The 21447-nt window shown below is 43.4% G+C and overlaps 1 protein-coding gene across 2 annotated transcripts in view; it reads right to left on the bottom strand.

Moving 5' to 3' along the window:
• LRP8 (LDL receptor related protein 8) overlaps positions 1–2628 on the bottom strand; it is a 173075-nt gene extending 170447 nt beyond the window's left edge. For both annotated transcript variants that reach the window (XM_071750086.1, XM_071750087.1), the window contains exons 1-2: positions 2469–2628; positions 1550–1669 (exon numbers count right to left, since the gene is read on the bottom strand). In XM_071750086.1, coding sequence (XP_071606187.1) covers positions 1550–1669; positions 2469–2538 — 190 coding nt within the window. In that variant the 5' untranslated portion in view covers positions 2539–2628. The remainder of the gene's footprint in view (positions 1–1549; positions 1670–2468) is intronic.
• Positions 2629–21447: the final 18819 nt, after the last annotated feature.

Below are 21447 nucleotides of genomic sequence, written 5' to 3'. Positions count from 1 at the left end.
CTTCAAGAATACCATCAGCCTGCTCAGAGACTGCCACCACTTGCACAGATTACTGTCTCACTCTGGAAACTCAAGCACTGCTGAGCAATCTTGCTCTGTTATGACTATACACAAGCCCAAGTTTGTTTTCAGTCAGCCAAGGATTTCCTGAGTCTTTGGGAATGTGAAACATTCCAGATCTTAAGTTGCCTCACGCTAGTACCAATATAATTCCTGCATAAACCATTTCTGTAACTGAGTGAAGTAATGCTGCTAACTCCCCAGATCATAAACCTAGGCTGATAAAAAGCCTATCAAGTCATCTGAATACAAAAGCACCAGAAATAAATGTTATGTCTATGTAACAACATCAAGATGTTTCCTATGAACAGGAATCTGTGCTCTCCTTCAGCTCCTCAGAATTCACCCTGAGCATCATCTGACACAGATTTATTGGTGAAGCTGTGAATAGGATAGCTGCATACTGAAAAACACATAACCAGTGACTCTTCTTGATATATCCCCTGGGTCTATGAACTTTCAGGAGTTCATTCAGTGAATTATCACCTGATGCACATTCAAGGTATATTCCCCTACAGAGATAAGTCAAGAGACACAGTGCTTGCTACAATATTTACAACTTAAAATTCCAAACTGAAGATCTTTCTCTTTAAGACTTAGGCTCCATAACTTCTTTGATAGATGCTTCTTACACTCCATGATTGAGACAAGTTCTCCCAGGCTCCCAGGAGCTACAAGCAAAACAGCAGGTGACAACAGCACAACCCTACTAACTCCCCGAAGTTTCCTGGGTGCCACTTACAGGCACTAGAGCCACACCACAGGAGAAGGCAAGACTGCCATTTCCCCAGGACTGAAAGCATCTATCTTCTTCCTCTCTTCTCCATTACACCACCAGGGAACCATCACTGTCCTGTGTCCAAGCTCATCTCCCATCCCCTCACCCTGACTGCACTCATGGATTGAAACACAAAGCTCACACCAACCCCACATCTAAGCATCTTGTGGCGATGCTTAGAAGCAAGCAGCCTATCACACCAGCACCTGCTCACGGGATCAGACACCTCCCAGCTCCCCTGAGGACAGATGGACACACACACACAGACACACACCGCCCATCCCTTTACACACTCGGAAGCTGAAACGTTGCCGGAGGCGAGGGCGGAACCTCATGCCGGACAAGGAACTGCCAGACGAACGCTGCCGACCGACCCGCGCTGCCCGCGTTCCCCTCCGGGTGTCCCGGGCCAATCCAGGCGGGCTGCTGCCGGCAGCGCGGAGCCGCCACCCCGCGGTGCGGAGCGGAGCGGGCCCGGCCGCCGCGTCACGGATCTGCTGCTCCCGGCAGCCAATCGGCGCCGGAGCCGGGGCCGGCGCGACTTCATTCATTCATAAAAAAAAAAAAAAAAAAAAAAAAAAAAAAAAAAAAAAATAGAAAAAAAGAAAAAAGGCGCAGCGCAGCTGGGACCCGCGCCCCGCCAAGCTCGGTGCGGGGAGGGCCCCGTCCCGGGCTCCCCCAGCCCCGCCGTGCCCCGGATCCGACACTCACGGCAATCCGCCTCGTCGCTGTTATCCGAGCAGTCATCGTCCTCGTCGCATTTCCAGATGGCGGGGATGCATCGCTCGTTCCGGCACTGGAACTGGTCCTCCGGGCACTCCTTGACGGCGCCTGCGGGACACGGGACCGCGCCTGGGTCAGAGGAGCGCGTTCCCGCAGCGGGGACATCCCGGGGCCCCCTCCCCGCCCGGTCCCGGTCCATGCACAAGCCGGGCAGGGCGCTGGGAGCCGCCGGCGGAGGGTGAGGGGTGCGGCTGGGCTGGCCGGGGCAGAGCGGGTCGGTGAGGGGCTGAGGGAAACGCGCCTCCGCGGGGAGGACGGCGGCGATCGCGAACCTGCTTTGTGCAGGGATAAAAGGGACCATTCCCGTGCTTCCCCGCATTGTTTTAAAGACAGGGACACAGGAGCCTGGGAAGAGATGATGGTTAAACCCGAAGTGCAAAAGACAAAAGAAAAATCACACAGCACACCGATGCTGGCAACTCCTGCGCGCCCGCCACCGGGGCAAATGCACAAGATACCTGAGGGGATAACGGGCACCGGCGCCGTCCCGAGGAAAGGGAACTGACCCAACTAAAGTTGAGGCCGGGGAGGGGGAGACGGAGCAAATCTGCTTGGCAGACACCGTACAGCGCTGCTCTGATGAGGCACAAATCTCCTCAGAAAGGGATTAAAGGTGGCAGCTCCTGTCACCAGCGCTCGGCTTGCATTCACCCGCGTGCCCGGCCCCCGCACCTCGCGAGCCCGACCCTCGCGTGGGGAGCACCAGGGCGAGTGGGTGCCCGGACAGACAGGACAGGACGCTCGCCCCTTTCCCGGGAGCACCGAGGCGAGGCGTGCACTTGCGGCTGCCGGAGAGCAGGAGAGCCGCCGGGCCTCTCCGTTCCCTGCCGTTCCGTTCCGGACCCACCTTTTCCGAGGTGCAGCTGGAGCAGCAGGAGCTGGAGCAGCAGGAGCCGGGCGAGCGCTGGCCGGCACATGGTGCTCGCTCCCTCGGTGGCAGCGCGTGTGCGGGGTGCGCGCCGCCCGCGCACCGCTCGCCGCCCCGCGCCCCCTGCGCCCGGCGCCGCCCCCCGCCCCGCCGCGCGCCGCCGCCGCGCCGTGACGCGCCCCGCTGGGCGGGCCCGGGAGCCGCTGACAGCGCGGGGAGCGGCCCCAACCCCCGCCGCCCCGCATCCCCGCCGGGGCCCGCTCCCCAGGGAGACCTGCGGGGAGCTCCCCTGGGAGCGAACGGAAGCCGCGGGGAACCCCGCAGCGCTCGGAAAGGCGTTCCCGGGCCTGTCTACGGAGGCCCGGGCGGCACGGCTCACCTGCTGCCGCTACTCCGCGGACCGAGTCCCGCCGGGGATGCCGAGTGCTGGCGGCGGCGCGGGGCAGCGGCGAAAAGGTCCCGCAGGGAGAGCGGGACAGGCTCGGGCTCCCCTGCGGAAACCCTGGAGCGGTGGCAGGGAAGGAGGAGCCCCGCAGACCGGGATCGGGCTCCCCGGTGCTGAGCCTCTCTCCGTATGGCGGTGACAGTGCCAGGCTCGCTCATGATCTTAATTTTCCTAAATCAATTAAACGCGGGGACTCATTTAAATGGCCTGGAGGCACAGCTGGTGTGCTCTCCTCATTACTGAGGGGTTTCATGCCGGCCACGCTGTTGTGGTCATCTCCACTTAATTAATTGTCTTCAAATTAGTGCAGCAAGGCCGAGGGGTGCCAAAGGTGGTGACCTCCTGCTGCGGGACGCCCTCGCCCTCACTACAAACTCGAGGGGTTTGATCGGGAACTGCTAAAAAAAAATCTTGTACAAGCCCTGGGGGCCGTGTTTATCGCTCTGCTGATGAAAAAGCGATTCCCTGTCCTTAATTAACGCTGCAGCGCCGGTCATACAATCGGGATTAAGAGTGTTTCAGTAATCTTATTATGAAAAGATGTTTTTCAGGAGTAACTTTGAATTACCGTGATTATATGTGAAGTGTAATTTTAAAAAAAAACAAAAACCCAAGCCACTAACTTTTCATAAAACAATGTAATAAAACTTTTCACTTCCAAACCTTGAAGCCTTGAAGTGCCATTGGCTCCAGATTTGGGCCACCATCTAAAAATGCACCTGTGTCTTTCACAAAGTCATTAGACAGCAGTGTCACTTGAATCATGTAAAGAGGAGAGGATCTAATCATTGAGCTCTTTCACCAGCAGCTTTTAGAGTATTAACAATTTGTTCAAGCCTTTTTGAATGATTTTTTAGCATGCAAAGCACATGCAAAATAATGTTTGTTTTGGCTGGATCAATGTGACAGGCTACAATGACTTCTTAAAGCAGATGAGGTATTTATAATATATTAGGTCAAATTTCCCTTTCCTAAATGTGCCAAAACACAGATTCATAATGCTACTCTATCTCCTGGCCTCATTCTCTTTCCTAAATTAGTTTAAAATGGAAGTGGCTCCAAAGACAATAATGAAGCTATCCAGTGTGAAACTGGAGTGAATGTGCAGAGCAGCAGTCACACCAATGACTTTCTATAATTCCTATCAGAATTTTGTTGTACTAAAACACAAACTAACAGGTCTTTTGGTCTAAATGCCTCTCACAAAAAATAACATTAAGAAGCTTTTTTTTGAAGGACTTGCTGTGAGAACACCTGACCAGCAGCAGTTTCAGCAGCTGACCAGGCATTGTAGGGGCTACTTGTAGCCTAGTACCATCTTGTGGACATCTGTGTATCCAAGGGATTGTGGAGGCAAAGGAAAGCAGAGGTGTAAAAGGAGAAGCAAATCGGGCAAGGGAGACCATTTGATGTGTAAGAGAAATTAAATCTAGTTTTGTCTATTGTGTTTCAATAATTAATTAAGACTGTTCATTTACCTCACAAGGTGTTTCTCTTCCAGGAGCTCACCTCTTGAATCAGAAACTGGAACAAGAATTTATGCTTCTTTTATCCAGGATCTGTAAAGTAACAGCAGAGACATATTTAGACAAAAAGCAAGTCTCCAACAGCTAAGGTGCAACATTTACAAACCTTTATAATCAAAATACATTCTAACATACTGAATTTGCTAATTGGCAGCTGAGTTTACTTATAGATTTGGTGCATGTAACCCAGTCTCTCTCTTAATCTCAACCCTGGTTATGGGAGGTGAGACCCAGGGTCTCTGTAGCTCATTCTGACCCACACTACAGCTGAGAGCAGATGCCTGTGAGCGAATGCAAGAGCAGAGCCAACAAAAAGCAATGCATGTCCACAACAGTTTCCTATCTCCCAGCCACTAGTGCCTTGAGGACTTACTCAGCCAGTGCTAGAGTCTTTTATTCAAAGAGTCCTGAATAAGTTTTCATGAATATCAGTTCCTTTTCAAGAGTGATGTAAGCTGAAGCTTGGGCAGGGGTCACACTGTGAAGCAAGGAGTTCCCCAGCTCTACATGTGTGAAGTATTTCTGCTTCCCATTGCTCTGCCCCTGCTTGGTCCCTACTGGTTCCAGGTGCACAGCACGGAATAGCACATTTTCCTTGTTTCATGCCTAAAAGGTCAGTTTAAATCCCTTAGCAGACTCAAAGTCTTCTTAATGACATCCTTATTTTTAGCCAGCTCGTGGCCTAGTAAAGAAAGGAGGACATCACACTATCAGATTTAAACCAAAATACAAAATCCATCAATTTATCATCCAAGAATTGTCTCTCCTACAAGCCAGAATTTGTCACTTCCTTAGCTATAACTCAGCTTTGTCCTAAAACTATCACTCAGTTCTCCTTTATTCAAGCACAAGCAGCAGTCTGAGGCAACATCACCACAGTGCTGGCCAAACAAAACCTCAGCAGTGCTTATTGTCCAGGTATGAGGCTGCAAAATCTACTGACCAAGTCTTCCATTTACATGTGAAATACACTCATTACACTTTCACTAACTGCATGTAAAAATGCACAGGTATCCATCCGTGGCTCAGCTGTGCATTTGACTCATGGATTCCTGTGTTCTGACCACTTTTTTAAACTGCAATACCAACTTTATCCACTTTGACCATCACCTCCTGGTTTTCCTTAGCAAATCAAGTGCAGTGTTACCCAGCTCCTCAGCTGTACTTTGGACACATCAGGTTCTCAAGTAGCTCCCTTGGCACCTGGCTTCCTGAGAAGTGCTGCATTACTCACAATACTTTTCATGTGGTTTCAAACCCATCTTCTTCTACTTTATGCTCTTGCTTCTGACTCTTTAACAGCTCTGTCAGGGGAGTAGGGGTAAAACAGGAGATGCTTTGCAGTCCATCAGTAAAGTTTTTATTCAACTAGGGGGAAGTTAACACAGAAGCTTTCTACCCTTTATTCCCATAGCAGTAGTCCTAGACAATGTATCTTTGAGTGCAACCAAACCTAGAGTCACAAAAGGGACCTTTCCCATTAATTTTAATGAGCATAAGAATGAAGGGACCAAGAAAAAAAGTGAGGATTAGTTATCTGGCAAGATCTTTTGCATGCTAGAGAAGCACTGCTATAGACTGATCTGTGCTTTGCAGTGACAAATCACCGTGAAAGCCAACAGCAATGCAGACTTGAGGCCATAGTTAGTAACAAGTACTGTGGGATTTTTTTCAAGATGTTTCACTTCAAACTATTTATCCTATTATTACTAACAAAGGAATCATCAACTGGAGCAAAACTGAAGTTGACAGTGTCTCATGTAACTCTACAGTGCCCATATACTGCTGCTGTAAAGCAGCAGATTAGTACCACGGGCTGCTGTTTGTTCTGTGGCTCCCAAGTGGCTTAGACACAAACAGGGAAATGTAGTAGTAGCAGCAAGCTTGGAGTATTTTATTATTTTTTTTTTCTTTTTAAAAGCTCTGTAAGCTAGACAAACTCACTTCATTTTTCTCCCACATCTTTTTTGTTTAGGCCCCAGTGCTGCAAAGAGGTGCTGTATGGTGTGTGGATGGTGGAAGCAGAGACAAGGTCTGGTTCTAAGAGGTGAAAAATTCCCTCAGCTCCAAGCAGCCCTCTGGAAAGCTCTGAGCATCTTGAAGGCTCTCAGACAAATTATTTTAGCATTAATTACAACATCAATGAGAAAATAATACCCAAATGGGAATTTAGTATGATTTCTGCATGCAATGTTTCTCATAATTTTTCTATGGATTTCACATGACAACAGAACACTTGAAAACCCATCCTGCTTTCAAGCAAGTGCTGAATCTGTCTTCCTGCTAAGCAGCAAGCAGAGCCTAAGTCATCTAATCTGTAAATTCTTATAGCTTCTTGACAGGGCTGTCTTTCTTCATGAAAGAATATGAGTCCAGCATTTGTTTTCTTTTTCAGAGTGAGAGCTCATTAAAAGCAATTTTTTTCAAGGTCAAATTCTGAATGTTTGTTCTTTCTCTTTTGATTTACCAGCTTGTCTTTAATAATTTGTCTCAAAGATACCCCATTAGATATTGTCGCCTCATCACTTTCGGTTCCTAAGTAACAGGAGAAGGAATGAAGTCTTGTATATAACCAAAAGATTAGAGTTTGGTCAAAGTGGAATTGTTTGCTTCAAGAATTAGATAAAAATCAAACTTCGTTTTAAAATCCCTCAAAAAGAAGAACTGGGAGAGGTAAATGTCAGCAGTGGAAGATCCTTTTTCCAGGAGAGAAAAGGAATCCAATTATAATGTTGGAAATGTAGGCCTGATGTTCAAATATCTCCTCCCTCTGCACCATATTTTGCTTAGTCAATGCCAACAATCTTCTGGGTGTTTCTGTGCACCTCATTTGAGCTTCATTCAAGACACCTGAGGGTCACGCAAGTGCAGCCTTGTCAACATTTGTCTCTAGGTTTGAGAAGTTATTGATGTAACAGAGCTCTGATAGACTTGTTTCTTTCAAGTTGAAAAACCTTTTCTCACCAACATTAGGACAGAGCTGATGCCAGGTGTGAAATCCAGGTTTGTATGAGTGATAGACATTTGTACAGGCACTTCCAGAGTCACAGTTCTTTAAAACATTTTCAGAAAAGACCTTGTTTCAGATTTCCTGCCTGTTAGACCCTGTTGCAGCAACAGTGTTTGATGGAACAGTCCCTGTGGCATTTTGTCATATCACATAAAGCATCAAGTGATAGATGCACTTCAGAATAACAAGTCCTAGGGACATAGTTTCTAGAAGCACAAAATAGCTCTCCTCCTGCCCTTACCAGTCCACCCAGCAAAATATTCTCCCATCCTTAATTCTTCCCTAAAAGCAAAAGTGCCTCTCAGTTCCACAGATGTTAAGTTGTAACCAGGACAGATGAAGCCCCAATACACAAGCAGACAGATACTTGTAGTCTAAGCTGACCTAAACCAATTCCTACTAATTCAGCTGGTCCTTGATTTGCTGTACCTCTTGTGCTTCAGTCCTGCATTCTCCCATGGCTCAGATAAAGCAGAGTATTGACATACTTGTATGTCTGCACAGATCTTGCCAGGCATATAGTCTGAACTTCCCAAGAACTTCTCACAGCACCTGTTGGTCAAAGCACTTTCATTTCTACTCATGACACTCACACTGTTGTCTCAGAAAGATCCCATCTCCCTTTCATTACTCTGTAGAAAGCTTAAAGATATCCAAGCTACTCTCAGCTTTACATTTTTCTGAACAACTTTTCTGTTTCAGCATAACCTGTGCTGCTTGTTAGGACTGCCAGATATTTTCACCCATTACTCAGGCTGGTCTTGGGCCTTAGGAAGGAGGTCCATGATCCCTAAGAGGACAGAAGGGCAACAGAGTGCTGAAAGAGGGCACTGAAGGGCTGCAGCCAACATCAGAGCTCTTTATTTTCCCCTGGAAAATTAATATCCTGTGGCCAGATCAGGTTAAAGCAGCTCCTGTTCTTCAGCTGGTTTTGAGAGCTAGGACCCAAACCAGGGGCAGACTCACGTGCTAGAGGGCACAGGATTCAAAAACTCCAAAGATCATGACAAGTCCTTGTACATCACCTGAAACTTGATGTGGGAAGTGAATCCTTTCTCTTGCCCTCACAAAGCAGACATTGGAGATATTCAGATATTCCCACCCAAACATTAGGGATCTTGTTTTATTTAGTTGCAGCCAACTCTGTATGTCCCAAAAACATGGCATAGTGTTTGTATCTCATAATTCAGTGTAGAGGAACACCTGCTTTCAGTCTGAAAGTGAAACTTCAATTCAGCACATCACCCAGCCACCACAAAGGCACAGAGGGAAGTAAAGGCCACCTCCCTTTGTACAGGTTTGCAATCTTATCTTTGCCTTGCCAAAACAAAATCAATAGAACAAAACACCAAGACTTGGGCCTTTTGTTAAACATTTGACAACCGAAGTCTATAAATTCATTTCCCCATTTCACTCCTTTATTTATCCTGCTGCTCTGAGAGGACAATGAAAACTGCCCTGACTCTGGCCATCTCAGTCAAATAAAGCTGGCATAGACACGGACTCACACTTAACCACCCACCCACACAATTTTAGCTTCCCAGCCATCAAAGCACAATCAAAACTGCATTTTCCTGACTGTCAGTTTCTCTAAGCATTTTTTAGAGCACAGATGTAATAGGTTTTACAGGGAGTCTCTTTGATTCCTGCCAGCCCTGCACATTCTCATTCTGCCCCTAATCTCTCCTTTGTGGCACACAGGCTCAGAGCAGTGGGCATGGATCCCAGAGGACACTGATTACCATCCAAATTCTCTTTTGGAAACGATCCCATCTGGCAACTGCAGAACCCAAAGCTTCGACCCTCAGCCATTGTTCTTCTTCAAAATGAGCAGATTCAACTTTATTACAGATTAAACATTTGCTGCATTTTATGTTCAAGACTAATTCCAAGTGCTATATCAAAACACAGAAGCTTTCTGTGATGACCCTTCCACAGGGTATTTTATTTTAAGGATGAATAAAAATTAAGCAGTCCAAGCCATTTAGGGTTTGGTTTGGTTTTCAGAATACATACAAAGAATTGCTCCCCAACCTTAAATTTTACATGTCAAGTTTCATCTGGAAGCAAATTCGTTTTTACAGCTCAGTTATTAGCTGTGCAAACAGGCTATTATTCATGTTCATCTAGGGTCTAACAACATTATTGGCTTCTTAAAAATTTGCCAGGCCAGGAAAATTTACATAGGACCCATTTTAGAGAGGGGAGAAAAATGAGATGTGACTGAAGGAGCCCATAAAAGGCAACCAATAGCCTTGTATGTCTCACCCAGAGAGCTGAGAGCAATGGAGTTATCTCCTGTTGCACACTCCCTACAGTGAGGCTCAGACCAAATCCATGCACAGCTCTGCACCCTGACCTCTCTCTCCCCATCTGTGGGCACATATGTAGGATGCAGATGGTCGGATTGCTCTGTGATCCACTGCAGAGAAGACACAGTTGGTATCCAGGGCATGGCACTGCCTTGCAACTGGGGAGTGCACCAGGTAGCAGGGCTCTGCCTGCACAGAAACTCTTTCAAGAGCCCTGTTCCCCATCCCCTGAGCCCTTCTTCTTAACCATTCAGCCCACCCAGCATGGCTGATCCATAAATGATGAGAAGATTCAATTCTCAATTCAGCTCCCCCTCAAAATAGTCAAAGGACACAAATCCACCCTTAAGCAAAAATGTCCAGTCATGTTTCTTGCTGTGATTCTCCTAGTATAAATGTTAAATGGTTAAACATTGCTCTTCTTCAGCAAGGATAATCTGTAAGGCTAAACTGTACAAACAGAAAAAAAATATATACTATTACTGTGCTTTATATGCCTTTGTTTTCATCTATTGATCATGCAATTGAAAATTAAATTTGTACCAATGGCCCAAGTCATCTTTTCTTTCACATTATAATCTTTAGAGCTGAGTAACCCGAGGTTACTTATCTCCCTGAAACATGTGAAAAATTCTGAAAATACAAAATAAAATTCCCTTAAACAGAAATTCAGTAGAGTTAGGATCTCTGGTTTTACCTGCAGTGTTTGTGTGGGCATTTTAATGGCTTTTATAATGTCAGTCTTTCACAATATCAAAATTATTTCTGAATCGATTTTAAGAACCTGAAAGCATTGTATAATGTGCCTGCAAATCAAGAGTAATCTTTTGACTTTTATGTAGCAACACTTGTGAATATTTTATTCCAGTCTTGTAAGACAGACTGTGCTGGTATCTTTACCTTTGGTTGCAGCCCTGCTGTAAGAGTTTTTCCCTCTCTTTATTAAAAATGCAGAAATGTAGTACCATCCTTTATCAAGAATTAAACAAGCATGGTTGGCACCTTTATAAAATTTTTAAATTGTCATTTTTCTTGTGTTTAGTTAAAGCCCCCTCTTTTTGTTTTAGACATCTCTGGGAATTCATCCATCTTTGGAGGAAACTCACAGAGTAAGACAGCATTCCTGGGATTAAATGCAAGAGTAAACAATGAATGGAGTGCTGCACAGTGGTTTGGTTTTTCTGTAAGTGCATAGGGATTCAGATGTAAAAAAATACCAGTATTTAAGAGAATTTGTCTTGAGGTAAGCCAGTATCTGAGTCCTGCACAGCAGAATGGGAATTTGTCTGCAACAAAAAGTAAAGAGACCCCTAAAGAAGGCTGAAAAGTAAAATTTAAGTCGAATTTACTTATTTCTTTAATTATTACATAAAGACTGAGGCCGTTCACAGCTTTCAGCGAAATCTAAATTCTGTCTTCTGTTACATGTCAAGTCAGACTGACCACGCTCTCCTGCTACCTTCCTGTGTCATCAGCACTTACATTTATCTGGGCAGCAGTGAAAAAATAACAAATCCATCCTTAAAACAACCTTATGAGAACCTGAACACATCACATTATTCACTTGCAACTAGCTCAGCTCTCTATATACTGCATTGATGTCCTCCATGTAGTGTCCTACCAGTGTTGCCCAGTATGTGTTTCCAAAAACCTCTGGTGAAACCAGGCAGTACATCCTCACACCTGGGGGCTGACCAACTACTCCTCTGTTCTTGCAGGTGGATAATTACCCAGATTTTTCTGTGAGTAACAGCAGCATTAGGGCATAAATAGAAACAGGTGATTCTGCCAATGAAAAGAGCAGTTTGGCATCTCCAGTCACTGCTGTTGGGAGGTGCCTGAACCACCTCCATGTTCCTAAATAACAGGAGTAGAACAGGGAATGTTGAAGTCACTGAGGGATGTCTGAGTCCCTGCCACGTAATTTCCATGATCTAATTATGTTTTCACTTACAGTATTATTAAATTTAATCCTGCACCTGCACCAGGCTGACTCTTTTATTTTCTTACTTAGTTCCAGATAAAATAATCCACATATTTCAGAGAACTAAAGCAGGAAGAATATATTGTTCCCCCACATGAAAGAAGAGAATGGCTCCACTACCATTGAACTGAAAAGGCTTCAGAGCCTCCAGCTCTTAAAATAGGGATTTCAAATGAGTCAAAAACCATGTAACTTGTTTATTGCACACAAAAAGTATGCTATGCTTACATTATAAAGGCTGCTAATCAAGCCCATAAAATGGTGTGGTTGCCTATGAAACACTAATTCATGTGCTTCATGCACAGGCACCATGATAGCACTGTAAATGCCACTGTCACATCTGCTTTTTTCCATAAGACCCTTACCTCATTCAGTCTGCAGAATGAGCAATGTTCAACCAATGTGTAGCTTTCAATAGTTTATTTTCCCTTCATTATTCACTCTCACCAGGCATTATTTATTGCACACTATTCAGATTCTGCTTTGAAAACAGAATTATTCATTTCTTTATAGGCTTTTATGTGATGCTTATCAGAAGAGCATGAATGCTTCAGACATCAATGCATTCATTTTCATAAACTTTCTGGGATGTTAAAGTTACAATTTTTGCCACTTCTAAAAAACATTAAGTAAACCAGAATAAAGCTAAGTAAACCAGCTAAACTTGGGTACCTAACACAAGCTGTTTAAAACCTGTGTTTTCAGACCATTCTACAGTAATTCATATGTTTAAGATGAAGATCTCAGTGGCTTCAGCTGGAAGTGTGATTGCTCAACAGTTTCCCAGCTTACAGCCCTGGAATCTTTGCTGTGTACCACAAAAAATACAAACTCACAAGTAGAAAACAGCCTCAAAACATTTTGTTTGATGCAAGTAGGATGCTCAGAATCAAGTAAGAGTTCTCTGGCACATGTGGAGTTAAAATCCATTTCTCTGCTATTCACTTGCCACAAAGTGAAAAAAAAGACAGAAAGCCATCAGGAAAAAAATGATTTTTCCTTCTGCAGGTCCTTGCATCATTGGCTATTTGCTCTTTGCTTTCTGCAACAGAAAAATCTTAGGTGCTCATTCACTACTGACTTTTGATTCATCTCCAGAGCACACTTCATTATGTTTGCTTTTAAATGAAGCAAAGGTTCCAAGCAAAAAAAAAAAAAAAAAAAAAAAAAAAAAAAAAATAAAAGTGGGGAATCTCATAATTACAGATTAACAAAATTCAAGCCTGTAAAAATAGTTGAATTAGGGCTGCACAGGAAACACAGGGAAGCTCAACTTTTGTGAACTTAATTTTGTGATTTTAACACTCCTTTGTCTAGGCTTTCTAAGCACATAGATGTGAAGCCTGTGTTCTTTTTTAGCACAAACCACAACCCATCTGCTATTTCCTCACACTCTCAGTTGGACAGCTTGCTTTTGCAGTTGTTGGGCTGTAAGAAGAAGAGGGAGGATGAGTGCCCTGACTCCAAGTATCCCATGATTGCAAAGAAACCCTGCTCCCCTAGAACAGCCTGTGAGCACTGCACACACTCCTGGGAGGCTTCAACAGTGATGCTCTGGCAACCTTTTGGGACCCAAATCCACAGGGATGTTGGGCTGTCAGCAGCACAACCTCAAGAAGATTCAGACATAGAAAAATAACACTCCAGCCAAACTGAGTCTTTCTCCCAGGCCTGGGGTCACTGGAAAGGGTAGCTGGAGTGTTACTGGAGCTGGTCAACCCTCTATCGAAACATCTAAGTAATTTTGGCCAGGAAATTCCTGAAAAGAAAGAAGTTAACCAAAATAAACAGTCAACCAAAACCCACCAGGTATACACACTTAACAATGGGAGTATCTTTGATGTGCAGTTTATGTGTCTTGCTTTTGTACTCTATTTCTGAAGTGAATTTAGCTTGCCAAAAGGTGATTAGCTACAAGTGCAATTCTATTATTTCCCATTCTAGATGGCAGATTATACCCTCCATGTGTGCAAACACCAAGAAGCTTAAGCTGAGTTTATGTTCTCTGAGCAGCTTCTCATGACCTGGAAAAGTTCAAAACAACTGATTTGTGAAATATACAGACAGTGGGAGCATTCAAGTGGAGGGGAAAATAGAAGCAAGCATCTGTAAAGAAAGAAGATGGAGAAAGTTCATTTGTTTGTGGGTGGTTTTGACCCTAGGAACAGGGGAATCAGTCATCTTGTAACACACTGGCAAGTTCCCTAAGTCTGGCACTGGTCTGTTTTAGCTCTCATCCTATCTCAAAGACACTGCTTCACTGGAGAAGGGTCATCCTTTTGCCAATCGGGGCAGACCTGTGAGCACTCAGTATCTGTCCACAACGAGGCTGTTTTTTACCTCCTCACTAAGAGGATTCCAGGTGTCCAGGTCCACTGCCTTCTCCTGTGGTATAAAGCATCAGGGATAGGCAGAGGTCTGGCTCATGGGTACTTTATTTTGCTTGAGCATCCTCTGGCTCCTGAGATGCCTATAAATCATGACAGAAATATGCTGGTCCCTCAATGCCTCTGCAGCTCTAGATCCTACTGTCACCTCTGCTCCTGGGCTGAAAGCAGAAACAGAGTAGTAGTTGGTGAACAGAAGGGTTTCAGAGATTTAAATGTTGGGGTTTTTTATGATGAGTTCTAGGATTAATTATTTTGCATGTTGGTAAATCAAGTCTCTCTGCAGCATGAGTTTTATTGTCATGAGGTCCATCTTAATATCCAGCCACAGAGAAGTCTGCACTACATAAATGGCAGATATGTCTTGGTTATATTGGCTGAGAATTCATTTTAATGAGGAGATGAGACAACAACCAAGATAGAACAACACCATGACAAATCCTCATTGTGGGAGACTGAGGAGCTGAATAACTTCCAGGAAAAGGCCCAGCTTGGTGCATAGACAACCTGCATCTTCTCTTGTAAGCATCTGCAGCTGTCTAACTCTATTAGTCAGAAATATGAATCTTGAGAAGTTCCCTGGGCTTCTGAAGAGGACAGATTCCAGCTATGCTTGTATTATACACCCACCACTATCTTCCCAAAGACTATAATTGTGAAGTAGCACATGGGCAACCAAAAGAGCAGCTCAGAAATGCCAGATAATTTCTGCTTTCCACATATATTGGAAGGCTCCTGTTGAGGAACACAACAGCAGCTTTGAGCTTGCTCCAAATAGCCCTTGTTGGGAGATACTGAATTTCAAAACCAAAGAGGGACTGAAGAAACCCAAGCCCATCAATACCACTTCCATCTGTGGCAAAGGAGTTATGTAAAGTAATCACACCAGCAAAGCTGAGATTTCAGAGCCTGGAGGATTCTCATCACCTCACTCGTTACTCTTTCAGAAGTACCTTTCATATTTCATGAGAAAAAAAAAAAAAAGAATTCTGGATGTATCCTTCTGCAGAACACAGATACAGGCTGCTGGGCATATGAGCACAAGATAAAGGGATATGGAGCACCAGGAAATCACACTCACATTGATGAAAACATTACTGTGCAGTGCTGTGATATTCCTGGTGGGCTGCTGGCATGAAGCACAAAAAGGGAACACACAGCAGGGCACCTTATTTATTAAGCAGGTTGGTGATGTTGTTTTAAATCAGAGAAATGGATGTTCAGAGAACAACTTGAGAGCTAAAAACCTGCTCATGGTGTTCTGCCTGGAGAGGGAGGGCAAACAGCACCTGTGACCAAACATCGTGGCCAAGAGGAATTGACACATCTTTAGACAAGGGCAATCAGAGAAACAGGGCTTTAAAATACTGCAAGCACAAAAACCAAATCCAGGTCTGGGCATCCTTTAAGCACAAAAACCAAATCCAGGTCTGGGCATCCTTAAGCTGCTGCTTATGTTTCTCCCAGAACATGTGATTTTGTCCTGAGACCACTACAAAACTCTAATAATTTCAGTGGAGGTGATGCACAGGCAGACTCCTTACTCAAACACCATGGAGACTCCTGTACCTGTTCAGTTCTCTTGCTTTATCTGCTTCCCTGGGACAATACTTGGTTGCACAGATGTTGACCTGCTTGTTCAAATAAGAAACAGATACAATGATTTTTTTTCACATAAGGATTAGCTTCTCTGGGTGTAGAATTAGTTAAAAATCAATTGCATGCTGTGAGAGACAGGTACTCAATGATGCTTTCTTATTCTCTCCTAAGTGGATGAATTCAGCCATCTATATATTTCCTCTTTTTTCACAAATGAGAGCAAAAGCTTCTCTGTGTTATTGCATTTCTTAGTAGTGGGTCTTAAAAATCATATTTTTTTCTATAATAATGGTGCCTTCTCCCAGAAAAAAATATTGATTTTTTTTTCCCCCCATGCTTCCTCCAATCTCCCTGGGTATTTCTTTTTGCTACTCTACAGTTTTGACCTAACTGAATATAGTAATCATCAGCACAACCAGATAATTATGTGTTACAGTCATGGAACAAGAAGCATTTAAAAATTAAATTGCTGGATCAAATCAATTTATATCACTGGAAACAAGAAGTTATCCTCAGCAGGCAGCTGATTTGAGGGCATCACTACTGCACTGGGCAAGAATCTGTGTAGCAGTGGTCATCCTTTTCTGCCATAGGCTTCTGAGAAACAGTACTGCAGGGAACTCCTGACCTATAGGTTTTCTCTAGACCATTATAATTACTACCACCAGGGGATTTACTTTTAAGTAGAGCTGTTAATTTACATAGATTTTTATGGTGGGATGGGGTGTTCCCACTGCTATGAGAAAAGCATCCAACTACAGGGACCCTTTGGCCCCCAGATGGTATTAACATTATTTCTTGAAGACTCTGGACTAATGTGCAAGTGGTGAGAAAAATATTCATAATCTCTGTCCATGCTGGCTTTGTTTGATAAGGAAAGGATGTAGTTTCCAGGACTACCCAGTACCATTCATTAACAGAACAGATGCTTACAGAGAGATTTGTCAAATCAAAGATTTACTGTTCCATTGCCATAAAAATCCCCAAAAGCCACAGTGAAGGATGAAGTTGGGTGCTGCAGGAGGATTGCAGCAAGAACTCAAACTGATGATGTTGCTATGGACTACACAAACCATTTGATATGCTCTGCATTGTGGCTGCTAGGTAAATCTTAGAGCTCAAGTGCAGGAAAATAAGGACACGACTAAAGTACCACGAACTATTTAGGCAGCAGGAGAAAAGAAAAACACAACATCTTGGCTATTACTTTAGAACCATTTCCTATCAGCCTGTACTCTTGCCATCCCACAAATTCAGTGCAAATCCATGCCACTGAAGTGTATCTGACTTCCATATAACCTGCTGCTACAGACCTGTGGAGAAACAGCACTACACAGTTTATTGGCACTGTGTCAGTTCAAGGCAACCAAGCTCTGCATTGCACACATCAAAACTTAGCTCAGATTAAAAGCTTCCCCAGGTAGCAGGTACTCCTGGCAGTGACAGTGTCACCTCTCTGCCACACTGCTCTCCCAGTACCATGGCAGAGAAAACACTTTTCTCTGCTTCCAGGTACTTCACTCCCAGGTGTTCCAGTAACACAAAATAAAGGGATATGACCAAATCCATCAGCCAGCAGGACTCTCAGAAATGGAGCAGCACAAGATTTGGAGTGAAAAGGTAAGGGGTGGTCTTACTTCAAATACTGCTGGGTCTGGTAACTCTCTAGGTGGGGTTTGGCAGCAAGCCTTGCTGCAGCTCTGAAAAAGGTGCTCCTACTCTGCAAGCTCCATTATATTACCAATCCAATGGCTTCAGGTTTAAAAATGATGATGGATTTGTTTATTTTTCTGAACCATAGTGGAGCACTGACTTGTAAACAAAAGTCTGAATGACAAATTTATCCCCTTAGAATAATGATTTTGAAGGAATGAATTTATCCCCTTTAAAATAATCATTTAAGGAACTGAAAGTGTGGTTGTTCAGAAATCCAGAGGATCCCTATCAATAAATCTCTGATACAGTTGCAGCAAGCTGGTTTAGACTCCCCTTTCTTTCCCTGCTTTATCATCCTTTCTATTTAATAATGGCCTAGATCTCATTTATATGAGGTGGGCATGTCTAGAGACTTTACTGTATTAAATTAGAAACTGTATTTCCATATTATCTGTGACATTCAGATGCACCTCTATTGATATTTTTTCCTTGGTTAATTAAGCACTGACTTGAGTATTAGTTCACATCCTGGCCTTCCTTTCAGAGGAGATAGCACGCTCTGCATTCTTTCTGGGAGCTAATATACATCAGCTGTGGTTAATAAGCATGTTAATTCTCACTGGTATACCTTTTGGAGAGTCTATCTTCTGTCCTGTGTTCCTATGGATATATTTAATATTTCCTTATTTTCACACCAATGCATAATGTGCACCAAATTTCTGTTCTCTGAAGAATCACAGAATTGTTGAGGTGGGAAGGAAGCTCTGGAGATCATCGAGTCCAGCTCCCTGCTCAGAGCAGAGTCACCTAAAGTGGGTTGCCCTGGGTTGTGTCCAGTCAGGTTCAAGGATGGAGATACCCCAGTGGCTCTGGGTAACATGTTCCAGTGTTCAGTCAACTCATAATAAAAAAAAAAAATCTGATATTCATATAGAATTTCCTGCATTTCAGTCTGTACTCACTCGTTCCCTGTCACTAGGGACCACTGAAGGGAGTCTGCTTCTGTCCTTACACTCCAAGCCATGTTATTTAGAAAAAAAAAGGAAAAGAAACAAGAAACAAACAAAACAAAACTCAAAAGCAGATTAAAAATCAAAGTTTTCATTCTGTCCTAAAAATCATCTTTGATGATGTGAGTAGCTCCTGGGTACCTGGTATCTAACTTTAAAACCTTTTAGCATGCTTTAAAATATACAAAGCCTGGTTGGGTGTCAGGACAGGTAAAGTTTAGTATGTCAGCACCCATGGTTCTGACATTTCTCAATGTTATACCATGGAGGAGTGCTGAAAATGCCTTTGATGTGCTTTATAGCTTCATCATGAAATGACATGCACTGTTCATCTCCAGAAGGTACCTTTCCCAGAATTAGCAACATACTCCAGTGCCATTTAAGAGCAAATCATCAATACCCAAGAACACTGCAAAAAAGAGCCATGGCACATAAAATAATGTGCTATTTTCCTGAAGAGTTGAAGAAGCTGATACTGATCATCATTTCCCTAGGTGCCAGCTGGCATCAGATGTCAACTAAAGACAGAGATAACAATATCAGCTTTAACAGCTCCTGAGAGGATGCAAGCACACAGCTGCCTCTCCCACTTGCAAGTAAGATACCTGGCCTTAGACTCAGCTCACCTGTCACTGTGCTTTAAAGGGAATTAAAACTACTATGGAAATGGAGGAGAACGTTCTCTATGAAAACCTGGACAAGTCACCTTTCCCAGGGTGCAGTTTAGCTCTGCATGAATCACAAGATGATACTGTTCATCTGTGAATGTCTTTAACAGTTATATTTAAAGAACTAAAGCTGAAGTTCTTAATATAATCTTGGACAGATAGGAATGCTCAATGTGTGTATGAAGAGACTTGCGAGGGAAGGCAGTGTCCCCATGCTGCACAGGAGTAGGGGAGTGGAAGTTGAGTCCCTGTCTTTTCATCCATGAGCTCACTGACTAAAGAGACCATGGCCAACCCACCTGCCATTTTCTATCTCAAATTCCTCACAGGAATTCCTATAAACAGGCATGAAATACTATTAATAAGGTTTTCCTAAGATAACGACAAAAAGCATTATAGCATTAATGCTTTATGAGGTCCCTGGCACTTAATGAGGTTATTACTGTACTGATAAACTGATCTCTGTTGGACCCCTGAGGGGTTTGTATCAAGATGACAGCAGTGTAATGACCATGCAAGTGCCCTTGTTGTATAACAAGTTTGGGTTTTTTTCACACAAGTCAATGAAGCACAGAGTGACTGTCATTGCCCTTTGTTTGAAAACAGCAGCAAAAGGGCAGGCTGCGTATGCAGCTTCACAAAACATTAATCAGTTGCTTGCACCATTTAATTACTATCTATTATTTTATGGGTTTGATAAAGTATTCAATGGAATTAAAGCCTGAGCATCACTTTCAACCATTGTTTTCCAATTTGGCTTTAGCAAAATTGCACAAATAAGAACACAGTCTCTACATATTTCAGCACAATTTATGGCTCCAGGGATGTCAGTTCCAGGAATAATTTAATAGAAAATAAACACGTTCATTAATAGAAGTGATAAAGGAGAGAGATGATAAAGCAGAGGGAATATCACACAAATTACCTAATGCAATAATAAAGTATCCATTCTTCTACTTCAATTTTACTTATATTGTTCTATCAGCTACTTATATTTAAAATCTTTTTGTCCTCTGTACTAATAACCACTACAGTTTGCCTGCACGTGCCCCTGACAAGGAGAGAATGGGGCTTTTATTGCTCATATTTTTCTCAGACTTGCACATACATTTACAGTGATGCCATAAGCAAAGGAATGCAGGAGCCAGAAAGATGAAACTACTGTATGACACATTAGGGAGAAGTAATGTAAAAACAAACAGTCCAGAATAGAGCTCCCGTTACTTCTTCTGTCAGAGCTATTGATAAACTGAGAAATGAAATTGTTCTGAAGGAAGAAAAACATAAGATTTTATGACTGGCAAGCTCTTAACAGGGATTATAAATATACAGCTATCTGATGAGAGAGTAAGCAGTGAATGTGTTTGAAGTTACGACTTTAATGGGACAGAACAAGAAACAAAATATATTAATAAAACACAGAAAGAAGACTTTGAGATAATTATGATCTATCCAATGAAAAATTACATGGAAAAACTGCTCAGGACATGAGGTTGTAGAGTTTAAAACTGGAGGAAGTTTGCACCATTATCAATCATACAGAAAACTGCTGCAATGTTTCCTATTAATTTACAGAAAGCCATCTCAGAAAAGCTGGCAAACTATGAAGAAATACCTGCATCTCAAAGTCATGTAAATTGGGAATTTTCCCCTCCTCTGTCTCCTCCCCACCACTCCCCAAATAAAAAGGAGAACTCATTGTCCCAGTCAGAACCTTGCTTGGGTCACCAGCAAGCAGGAGCCAAGAGCAGCCCTAAGTTTCCAAGCAGTATATATGGGAAATGAGTTAGAGAGTTGTCCTCTGCTATGGTCTGAGCAATAAAATCAATGACCAACCAGAGATGGCTTCAACATGGGAGGCATGGAAGCCAGCAGGAGTAGAATCACAGAAGACTGAACAGATTTAAAGTTGCCCTTCATTAATTTTAAACACTTCAAAATCCTTGGAAGAAAGATCCTTAGAAAATGAAAGTCATTATCATTGGACCAGAGCACTATTAGCAGTTCATTGCATTTAGCGTCCTAGATTTTTAATGAAACAGCATCTTTCCATCCCAGCACACCCTTCTGTGTGTGTAAACCATGATCCACGTGCAGGTACACACACGTACACACACACACACACACACACACACACACTCCCCAGGGTACAGAAGCAGCACAGCAAAAGCAGTTCATTGTCAGACTAATATGTTCAACTTAAAAGTATTCATATTCAGCATTTACACAGCCATAGCTGGTACCCTCCCTGTCATGCACAAGAGGATGTCACACTCCTTTCTGCTGTCCCACTTTCCAAAACATAAAGGCTAAAGCTGCCTCAGGTTCCTTGTGGCTTTAGCTCTCTGTCCCACACTAACA

The sequence above is a fragment of the Heliangelus exortis genome, chromosome 8 (assembly GCF_036169615.1).
Source record: "Heliangelus exortis chromosome 8, bHelExo1.hap1, whole genome shotgun sequence".
NCBI classification, from domain to species: Eukaryota; Metazoa; Chordata; class Aves; order Apodiformes; family Trochilidae; genus Heliangelus; species Heliangelus exortis.
The sequence above is the reverse complement of the archived record's forward strand: the minus strand, read 5'-3'. Positions and strand labels throughout refer to the sequence as shown.